An 11295-nucleotide genomic window follows, 5' to 3' on the forward strand; every position below is an offset into this window, starting at 1 on the left:
GCGTCCATTGTGAGAGCGACCTGGGCAGTGGGGGACGGGTGCACCAGCAGCGCCGCGGCGGCCAGTGCAGTCTTGGCCACGTTGAAAGCCGTGTCTCGCTCCGTGCACCATTCCACTTCGTCGTTAGTCCCTTTTCCCCGCAGGGCCCCATACAAGGGCCGCATCAGGTGGGCCGCATGTGGAATGAAGCGGTTATAAAAGTTCACCATTCCCAGGAACTCCTGCAAGGCCTTCACTGTGCGGGGGCGGGGAACTTGGCGACGGCATCCACCCTCACGGTAAGGGGAATTGCCCCCTGTGGAGTGACATGGTGACCGAGGAAGTCAAGGGACGACCGGCCGAACTGGCACTTGGCCGGATTGACTATGAGCCCATGCTCGCTAAGGCAATCGAACAGCAGCCAGAGGTGGGTCAAGTGCTCCTCGGCTCCTGCGCTGGCCACCAGTATGTCATCCAGGTAGACAAACAAGAAGGGCATGTCCCGCAGCACCGAGTCCATCAGGCGCTGAAACGTCTGTGCCGCCCCCTTGAGGCCAAAAGGCATCCGCAGGAACTCGAACAGGCCAAAGGGTGTGATGACCGCCGTTTTGGGGACATCCTGTGGGTGGACTGGAACCTGATGGTATCCGCGCACAAGGTCGACCTTGGAGAAGATGGTAGCCCCGGCCAGGTGGGCGGAAAAGTCCTGTATGTGTGGAACCGGGTACCGGTCCGCGGCCGTGGCGTTGTTCAGTCGACGGAAATCTCCACATGGGCGCCACCCTCCATCAGCCTTCGTCACCATGTGAAGAGGTGAGGCCCATGGGCTATTCGATCGTCGTACAATACCCAGGCGTTCCATGGTGGCAAACTCTTCCCTGGCCATTGCCAGCTTGGCCGAGTCCAGGCGCCGAGCCCGCACGTAGACTGGGGGGCCGACAGTGGAGATGTGGTGCTCCACCCAGTGCTTTGCCACCGCTAATGAGAATGTGGGTGTAGTGATAACGGGGAACTCAGCGAGCCACCGTTGATACTGATCCCCAGTGGTCAATGCGTTGGACAGGCAGAGCGCGCCCTGTCCCCCCCGCGCGCAGGGGTATGTGGCGAAAGACACAGCATCAATAAGGCGGCTGTTAGTCACATCCACCAGCAGCCTGAAGGCACAGAGGAAGTCGGCTCCCAGGATTGGCGTAGACACAGCAGCCATCACAAAGTCCCAACCAAAATGCCGCCCGCCGAAACCAACCTCCACATACCTGGTGCCGTCGGTACGCATAGGCGTGCCGTTGGCGGCGTCCATCCGCGGGCCGTGCTGGTCAGCCAGGGTTTCCACCGGCTGAGCTGGCAGGATGCTGCGCTGGACGCCCGAGTCCACCAGAAGACGCTGGCTGGAGTCGGTAACAAACAGCAGCCTGCAGTCACGGCCAGCACTCACAGCTGCCACTGAGTGCCGGCCCGGGCGTTTCCCTGCCGCCCGAAACTGCACGGCTGATGACACTGCTTCACCTTAGATCCAAACCGGGCGTGGTAATAACATAACCCGTCATCCCTCTGGTGGCGCCCCGTCACGGCGGCTGCGGTGCCCATGCAGTCCTCCGGAGATGGAGGCGGGGCTGAAGCGCACACCTCAGGGGTTTTTGGGTTTACATTGTCAGTTCCTTTTGTCTGCTGTGTGTCCTTTTGGGCACTAGATGGCGCAGTAGATCCTGTGTTCCCTTTTTTTGGCTTGTTTTCAGGTGCGGAAAGATGATTGGCTGGTGACAATATTTAAGGAGGAGGACTTCCACCTCGTTCTCTTTGTTCTTCTCCCAGCTCCCAACCAGAGGCCTTGTGCCACAGCAGCAGCATTCTGCGTTCAGCCATCAACACAGGTTTTGTAATCTACCTCAGTTCCTGTTGAGTCCACTTAGCCCATAGGGGAGGGAAGCCATTTTTGTTGTGACCTTTTTCTCCTGTGTTTTAGTTAAGGAGGTTAGTTTGACTGTCATTTATTTGATTATTGTTTTCTTCATAGGTAAGATCCCTAACAGAGCCATTTTCTTTGTTGTTTTGGCCATGCCCTCCCTGACGCCAATGCAATGATGGTGATGTTTAATAAAAACCATCCTGTGGACGAAACGCCTTGTCTAATTTGAGAGCTGGGAGAAGGGGGGGGAGCCTTTATGTTGTGTCCTGGTTCCCCCTAGGCCGGGGAATAACATAAATTGGGGGCTCGTCCGGGATTTTGAAGTTTTTTAAAGAAAAATCCCTTTGTGCGTCGGGTGAGTACTCTCTTAATTCTTTTTTGCTCCTCGTAGTTCTGGTTGGCAATTTTTTTTTTGTGTTGCACTATGGAGTTTGATTTTGATAAATTTAGAGAGAATCCATCCTTAACTCAAGTGGATGCCTGTCGAGTGGTAGATTTAATGTTGATAGCCAATTGGCTTGGTGTGGAAGTGCCACAGGCTCCTCGGAAAATGGAGTTGAAGGAACTTGTTGTCACTGCTCTACAGGAGAAGGTTTTGGTGGGGGCTACAGGTGTTCAGGAGGAGGAGGAGCCGTCAGGGGTTACCTCTCCTGTTCTGCCTCCAATGGCCCGTGTACGCACAACTATTCCCACTGACCCAGCAAACATAACTGGGATGTCTGCGGAGGAGCTTCGGCTGACATTCCGCATTCGGGAAATGGAGGCCATGCACTTAAATGTGAAGCTCCTAGAGTTGGAACGTCAACCTAGGATGCCACCCCAGTCACCTGACCGGACCTCTCCTCGTTGCATTTGTCCCACCATTTAGAGAAGCTGAGGTAGAATCGTACTTTAGTGCTTTTGAGAGAATTGCTAAAACTCTTAATTGGCCAAAGGATGTTTGGACTTTATTACTCCAGTGCAAATTAACAGGAAAAGCTCAGGAAGTATGTGCTGCTCTCGCTGTTGAACAAAGCCTTAATTATGATATTGTCAAGGCTACTGTATTACGTGCAGTAGTAGCCAGAAGCCTATCGGCAAAAATTTCGAAAATGTGAAATAAATGTCAACCAGACCTATGTTGAGTTTGCGCGTGAAAAGGGAGTACTTTTCGATAAATGGTGTCAAGCGAGCAACGTGACAGAATTTGGAAAATTACGAGAACTTATGCTCCTCGAAGAATTTAAGCAGTGTCTCCCGGAGCGTATTGTTTATTTAAATGAGCAGAAAGTGATGTCACTTGCGGAGGCTGCTGTGCTGGCCGACGAATTTGCGTTAACGCACAAGAGCGTTTTTGTGCAATCCGTGCGTCGAGAGACCCCTATTTCAGAATATAAGAAGCCACGTTCCCCAAAAGCCACACGGCGTTATACGCCTGCAACGGGTGAGGCTCGTGCGTGCTTTTATTGCCACGAGCTCGGTCACCTTATTTCCACCTGACCATCTCTTAAAAAAAAGGATCAGTCTAAGAAAAAAGCCCCGTCCGCGGTGGTGCTAATCCAACCAGGGTTTGCGGAAAAACAACCTGCCGCCCAGTCGGGAGTTTTTCAGGAGATTGATGCCGATTTTAAACCATTTGCTTCACAAGGCTTTATGTCCCTACAGGGAAAAGAGGCTGACCGAGTTCCGATAACTATTCTTCGCGACACGTGTGCTAAATATTCAATAGTGCGTCATGGGGTTTTGCTGTTCTCTGACCGGTCGTATTGTGGGTCAGATTGGTTAGTGTGGGGAATTGGGTTAAGCGTTTTGCGCATACCAGTACATACAGTAAACCTAGATTGCGCATTAGTGTCCGGTCCGGTACGTGTTGGGGTTCGTGATCAGCTGCCTGTGTCTGGGGTTGATCTTATACTTGGGAATGATTTGGCTGGGAAAGAAGTTTTTCCCAAAATTCCCGAGGTTACCGAGGTTACCTTTTTTATTCACCTGTCTGTGAATAAAAAAGAATTTATAGAAGCCCAGCAATCTGATTGTTCTTTAAGAAAGTATGTCTGTTGCTCTTTTGAATGAGAATGCATCGAAATCGGTAATTTTTTTGTTTGATGATGGGGTTTTAATGCGCCAGTGGTGTCCTATGGGGGGGGATGCAGTGTGACGTTGTGCGTCAAGTTGTTGTGTCACAAAAATTCCGCCCTCAAGTTTTGACTTTGGCCCACGATCATGTCCTGTCTGATCATTTAGGTATTAAGAAAACCTATAACCGAGTGCTTCGATATTTCTTCTGGCCTGGGTTAAAAGCAGATGTCACTAACTTCTGTCGTTCCTGCCATGTCTGTCAAGTTTCAGGGAAACCGAACCAAGCCATTCCACCTGCTCCATTACACCCGATTCCAGCGATTGGTGAGCCGTTTGAGCACATTATTATTGACTGTGTAGGTCCCCTGCGAAAAACAAAATCTGGTAACCAGTACTTGTTAACCATGATGTGTGCAGTGACCCCTTTTCCAGAGGCTGTCCCGCTACGTACAATACGAGCTAAAGCAGTGGTAAAAGCCCAAGTGAAGTTCTTCTCAACGTTCGGACTGCCCAAACGCATCCAGTCGGACCAGGGATCGAACTTCATGTCCACAGTGTTTTCACAAGTGATGCGAGAACTGTCCGTTAAACATCGGGTCTCCAGTGCGTATCATCCAGAGAGCCAGGGCGCACTAGAACGGTTTCATCAAACCCTTAAGTCGATGCTGAGAAAATATTGTCTAGAGTCAAACAAGGAGTGGGATGAGGGGCTGCCACTTCTTCTGTTCGCCGTTTGTGAAACCACCCAAGAATCATTAGGCTTCAGTCCAGCCGAGCTCGTTTTTGGCCACACAGTGCGTGGACCACTGCGTTTGTTACGAGAGAGGTGGCTCTCAGACAAACCAAGACCTTTGCACAACATTTTAGATTATGTTAGCACCTTTAGAGAAAGACTGCACACGGCAGTTGGGCTGGCTCGCGATGCTCTCTCTAGTGTACAAAGTGATATGAAAAAGCGCTTTGATAAAAAAGCCGTCTGCCGCTCCTTCAGTCCAGGTGAACAAGTTCTGGCCCTGTTGCCTCTAGTGGGATCTAGTCTGCAGGCAAAATTTTGTGGTCCTTATGAAATTGAGAAGAAACTAAGCGATACTGATTATGTGCTTAAAACACCAGACAGAAAGAAGAAGTCCCGGGTGTGTCACATCAACATGCTGAAGCCGTACATCACTCGTCAGGCTGCCGTTGTAAGTGAGCATACGGTAGCCCCGTTAACCTGTGTTCTTCCAGTAGCTGTAGTTCCAGCGTACTGTCCCAAGGAGGACGGACCGCGTGACCAGCTGGTTACGGCACCAACAGCCCGGCTGGAGAACTCTAAAATCTTGGGGCGGCTAGATGATTATTTATTCCATCTGAGTATGCCCGCACCAGGTGATGTATGTGCTCTAATTAATGAAAATGTACAGCTGTTTGGTGACAAACCCACCCAGACCACTGTCTTAAGACATGATATTGATGTTGGTGATAGCAAACCAATTAAACAGCACGCTTATAGGACCAATCCCACTAAGAGAGCCATAATGAGCAAGGAGGTAGAGTATCTCCTCCAAAATGGTTTTGCTATACCAAGTAGCAGCCCCTGGAGCTCTCCCTCTCTTTTAGTGCCAAAATCAGATCAAACTCCCAGGTTTTGCACTGACTACCGCAAATTGAATGCTCTGACTAAATCAGACTCGTTTCCTCTCCCCAGGTTAGATGACTGTGTCGATCGGGTGGGTTCTGCGAAATATGTCACCAAGCTTGACCTCTTAAAGGGATATTGGCAGGTGCCTCTCACATCCCGTGCATCTGAAATATCCGCTTTTGTTACCCCCGATCACTTCCTGCAGTACACAGTCATGCCGTTTGGACTCAAGAACGCTCCTGCTACTTTCCAACGACTCGTAAACACAGTACTCTCTGGTGTAAAAAATTGTGAAGCTTACCTAGATGATATTGTTGTGTATTCATCCACCTGGACAGAGCACATGAGTACTTTGCGGGAAGTTTTCATTCGCCTGAGGGAGGCTTCACTAACTCTAAACTTAGCTAAATGTGAGTTTGGGAAAGCAGTCGTCACATACCTGGGTAAAAAGGTGGGACAGGGAGAAGTACGCCCCCTAGCGGCCAAGGTGCAGGCCATCCTCGATTTCCCTATGCCAGTGACACGGCGGCAGCTCCGCCGCTTCCTAGGGATGTGCGGCTACTACCGCGGATTTTGCAAAAATTTTGCTAGCGTGATTGCACCGCTGACAGATTTGACGAGTCCTTCCCAGAAATTTGTGTGGACTGATGTTTGCCAGGAATCTTTTGAAGCTGCAAAGATGTTACTCTGTAGCGCCCCCGTGTTGGCCGCACCCGACTTCACACGGCCATTTAAAATTGAAGTGGATGCTAGTATGCATGGTGCGGGTGCCATCCTGATACAAGAGGATCATGAGGAAGTTGATCACCCCGTCTGTTTTTTGTTTTGTTTTTTAATTTGTAAGCACCAATTTCAGTACAGCACCATTGAAAAAGAGGCCCTAGCATTGTTGTGGGCCTTACAGCATTTTGAAGTTTATGTTGGATCTAGTTCCACCACGGTTCGAGTGTTCACAGACCATAACCCACTTGTTTTCCTTTCACGTATGCGCAACCACAACAATCGCCTTATGCGGTGGTCTTTAATTTTACAAGGATTCAATATTGAGATTCACCACATAAAGGGGGTGATAATATTGTGGCTGATGTCTTATCCAGGGTTGGTGACAGCTTAGCTTGAAGGTATGTGTTGGGATTAAACATTTCTGGTAGGGGAGGAAATGTTTGATCTTAGGTGGGGGGGTGTTATGTAAATGTATACATATGATATATGTTGTATAGTTTTGGGTTTGCATTGTCAGTTCCTTTTGTCTGCTGTGTGTCCTTTTGGGCACTAGATGGCGCAGTAGATCCTGTGTTCCCTTTTTTTTGGCTTGTTTTCAGGTGCGGAAAGATGATTGGCTGGTGCCCATATTTAAGGAGGAGGACTTCAACACCTCGTTCTCTTTGTTCTTCTCCCAGCTCCCAACCAGAGGTCATGTGCCGCAGCAGCAGCATTCTGTGTTCAGCCATCAACTCTGTTTTGTAATCTATTTCAGTTCCCTTTGTGTCCACGTAGCCCGTAGGGGAGGGAAGCCATTTGTGTTGTGACCTTTTTCTCCTGTGTTTTAGTTAAGGAGGTTAGTTTGACTGTCATTTATTTGATTATTGTTTTCTTCATAGGTAAGATCCCTAACAGAGCCATTTTCTTTGTTGTTTTGGCCATGCCCTCCCTGACGCCAATGCAATGATGGTGATGTTTAATAAAAACCATCCTGCGGACGAAACGCCTTGTCTAATTTGAGAGCTGGGAGAAGGGGGGGAGCCTTTATGTTGTGTCCTGGTTCCCCCTAGGCCGGGGCATAACAGCTAGCAGACGGCTGTAGTGTGCCGGTGAGGTGTTCAGGAAACACTGTAAAAAGAACGGACAGGTGAGGCACTACACACCTATGCTAATAAGCCATAATATAATTTAAATACTAAAATGTCCGCACCTGATCCTCTTAAAACTCGGGCACACAAAGCGGCTGGCCAGTGTCCTGTTGACCACAATGGACCACTAAACGAAGGTTTTAAAAAAAAAAAAAAAAACGAAATGAAGCAACTGAGAGCTAAAATGACATGCAAACAATGCAGCCGTGTACCCACCCGCAACGAACGCAGCAGAGCAACCAGAAGGCCGGGAAAACTGAAGCAGCCTCCGGGTCCGGAAGCAAGAGGGTGAGGGAGGGGCGCAGCCTACTTTTACGCCCTTGTCCTCTGCAGTGATAGGCTAATGAGCAGAGTAGGAGACCTCGTCAGCGACAGTGATACTGTCACATTGTGAATGTAAAAATAGAAACAAAAAAAGGAAACAAATGACATTTATAGAAATCTATGTAGTATTCATCATGTGAGGCAATGCAAATAAAGAAAAATATATATAATGACCCCAAATAACGATGCCACCCTAAAGTTGTCCAGGTTATCGGGAACTGTTATTGCCGACAGAAGGGTGTCGCTAAATGACTGCAGACCACATTAGGCTACAATTGAGTTCCTCACTTTTATTTTATCTCACCGCGTACGCATCATTTTGATTTATCTTGTCAGAGAGAGACATATATACGTATAATGTCTCGCTGGGCAGCAACTTTTTTGTGAAGGCAGCGCGCAGGGACGAACGTCCGCGTTTGCCTAATACAGTAGAAACGAGGCAGCCAGCCAGGCACGGAAGAAAACTTTACATGGCAACGCTGCTGTAACTTTCACTCATTGAGAAATGTTTCTCTGCTTGCATCAAGCCCTGTCGATGTCCCGCCCTGAAAGCCATTTACCCCACACACATTTTTTTTATTTATTTGGCTTTCACAGTTAACAGAGTGATGGCCGTTGGCAGCACAGGGGTGGAGGAGCACTGCAACTTCCTGTCATGATGTTATCTTTAAAACAATGAAAAAACATCCAATGTCACGCCTCAGTTTCTCAGAAGACGGCAGCTCGACGTCTTCAGGCAGAGATGCTCTCCAGGCTGCCCGCTTTCAGAAAGCTGAACTGATCTCCTCTGTTTTCCATGTTTAAACACCTCAGAGACTCCAGAGAAAAGCTGCCACTCACAAACATCGGAGATCTTTTTTCTCTCAACTCGGTCTTCAAAGTTAGCAGAGTGATGGCTGTCGGCAGCACAGGGGTGGAGGAGCGAGACGGAAGAACCTTTGGAAGCCAGAGGGTGAAGATGTGTGTGAGTGTGTTTGCCACACTCATCATCTCTGTTACAGGTAAGAGCTGAAAAATTGCCAAAGACTTTTTCACAAATGATGGTGTCCAAGTTGAGAAGGAGGAACTGAGCTTTGCTTTCTAACATCCTGAGTTCAGTACAGTCTAGAAATGCTTCCACTTCCTTTATTCTTGCAGTTGCAGAGCCTCAGTTTGTTGCCGTCAGGAACGGAGACAAAGTTACTTTACCCTGTGGACAACAGCTTCCCAGCTGTAGGAGAATTAACTGGCTGTTTGCTGGGAGGTCGTACCAGACGAAGATCCTCCTGGTTAAAAACGGGGAGGTTTCCCAACAATATGTAGAAGAATATGGCCAACTGTCTCTCACCAGTGACTGTTCTCTGGACATAATGAAGATCACTGAGGAGCTTGCTGGACAGTTCAACTGCAGATCGAGTGATTCACAGCAAGATCTAGCGACCATTAATCTGTCAGTTGTTACCAGTGAGTATTTACGTCTAATCTATAGTGTGTGTGTGTGTGTGGCTGTTCTTCATACAGCCAGACATTGGCAGCAGCAGCTCCAGGACACAGTTTCTATCATTCTGTTCCACGTTTTGATTGGCTCTCAGCAACAAAGTGAAGCTGCTGTTGATTTGAATGAAGATGTTTTGAAGAAGTTGTAATTGTCTTCCATTGTTTTGAGTTTATTGCATGAACAGTCTGTTGGTTCCATGTTTAACTTTCCTTCCTTCTTCTGTTCAGATTTTCTCCTGAAGCTTCTTCACTGAGGAATATTTGACCTTTGTTTCCTGGAAACAAGGCTGTTTGTCTCTTTTGTCTGCAGGGATGAACTTTGTTACCATGTTGTTGTTTTTCTCCTCCATCTTCACCAGTGACCAGAACTGAGAACCTTCAGTTGTCCTGCTATGTGACATCACTTGGTTCCTGTAGATGCAAAGTGAGGTGGCTGTATGATGGAAAACCTTATTCACAACCTGAACCCGGGTATAGATGCCAACACACTGTAGCATTGTGCAAAGACTGTGAGGAGCCACTCCAGGAGGAGCTCTTCTCCTGTGAGGTGCGGAGTGATTATCCTGATGATGTGCAGCTGTTTCCTCTCATCCGTCAGACTGAAGGTCAGACTGGGACCAGTATCATCACACTTGTTGCCATGAAAGGAGAAACTGATTTTTAAAATCTTTTTGCCCAGGCCATGATGCAACAACACCAACACTGACCACCAGGTGGCCTAGTGCCACTGGGAGCACTGGGAACACTGGTGGGAACTCTGAGGAGCCTCAGCCTGGAGGTGATTCAGCCACCTGTGGTGGATCTTGTTTCTTCAGCCTCTGGAGGATTCCCCTCTGAAACAAGTCAAGTTTCAAACAAAGGATGTTTTTTTTCTTGTTCCAGGCTGGTGGCGCCACCTTGTGGCAGTTTTGGTTGTGGTCGTTGTCATGTGCATCCTGGTGGACTTTATACTTTGGGAGAGAGCCAAAGGTGGGAGCATCTTTTCCACTCATCAAACTTTGTTCTGAGGAGAACTTTGCATTCAGAAGCTGAGATTTGACTGTCTGTGTCTCCGTCTGAAGGCAAGAAGAAACTTCAGGAGGAGAACACAGTGAGTGAAGATTGTGTGTTTGCACAATTTGGACTTCAAGTCACTTGATTTGTGTCATTTAAAAACATACTGTTCTTTGAGTTGTTAACACTGGTAAAAACAACACAAACTGACAAGAGCTGAGTCATCTAAAAATAGAATATCACTGACAGCACAGGGTGAGGACACACACAAACACACACACACACACACACACACACACACACACAGGAAGCACTAACTCGCAGCTGTGTGTGGTTGGATGTAGGTGGAGCTGGCGGTCAGCTACACCAAGAGAGGAGCCAAAGTCAGAGTGAGAAACACACAATAGAAACACACAATTTAATTCTAATTATTATGACCATGATGATTATGATCATCCTCTGACCTCCAACCCAGGTGCAGGTGACAGACGGTGAAGATGGAGGTGAAGCTGCGCCCTCTGGTGGAGCAGCTGATGAGTCCACCCTCTACTGCAACGTCAACACGTTGGATGGATAAAAAGCCTCCACAGAAGGACAGTGGAGACTAAAGGCAGACTCACTCTGCTGATTGAACTCCACCAACACAACTGACTTGGCAAGCATGAACTATAGTGTCCAGTCAGCATTGTCAGAGCCATGTTTATTCGGGACTGAGCCCCAGAGCAGTTCTTCGCCAGGGCGAAGAGTTGATTGTTTTTTCGTATCTTTTTTCTGCATTGTTATTATTATTATTATTATTATTATTATTATTATTATTATTATTATTATTAACAATTTTCAAACCTCATTTTCACCCCCTTAACATATACCAAAATCACGATAAATTCCTAAGCAGGTAGAATCTGGTGTACATTTTAAGAAAATGAAGACAACGTGGCAAAATCCGTCTCTCTAGCGCCCCCTAGAGGCATCCAAAATTAGAAATGGCCCTAGCTTCCACTAGGAAGGTCGTAAAAACATGGGGAAAAATATCACACGTTCGTCTCTTCAAGCCCGACATTTCGTACGCTCTAACATTTTTGCCCAAC

At 47.9% G+C, this 11295-nt stretch overlaps 1 protein-coding gene across 4 annotated transcripts; it reads left to right on the forward strand.

Moving 5' to 3' along the window:
• Window positions 1-8416: 8416 nt before the first annotated feature.
• Window positions 8417-10944, forward strand: LOC142891119 (uncharacterized). Of its 4 annotated transcripts, none has more exons than XM_076030478.1 (8): window positions 8417-8739; window positions 8876-9181; window positions 9574-9819; window positions 9894-9992; window positions 10097-10183; window positions 10276-10304; window positions 10552-10590; window positions 10683-10944. In XM_076030478.1, exons 1-8 carry the CDS (start codon window positions 8535-8537, stop codon window positions 10782-10784), a joined length of 1113 nt encoding a protein of 370 aa, XP_075886593.1. In that variant the 5' UTR covers window positions 8417-8534; the 3' UTR covers window positions 10785-10944. The 4 variants fall into 4 exon arrangements, with proteins under 4 accessions (XP_075886593.1, XP_075886594.1, XP_075886595.1 ...); XM_076030479.1 differs by having other exon boundaries at window positions 8418-8739; window positions 9894-9952; window positions 10096-10183; window positions 10552-10596; window positions 10683-10943; XM_076030476.1 differs by having other exon boundaries at window positions 8419-8739; window positions 10552-10596; window positions 10683-10942.
• Window positions 10945-11295: the final 351 nt, after the last annotated feature.

The sequence above is a fragment of the Nelusetta ayraudi genome, unplaced genomic scaffold (assembly GCF_046127955.1).
Source record: "Nelusetta ayraudi isolate G7.1 ecotype Tasmania unplaced genomic scaffold, CSIRO-AGI_Nayr_v1 ptg000028l, whole genome shotgun sequence".
Taxonomy (NCBI): Eukaryota; Metazoa; Chordata; class Actinopteri; order Tetraodontiformes; family Monacanthidae; genus Nelusetta; species Nelusetta ayraudi.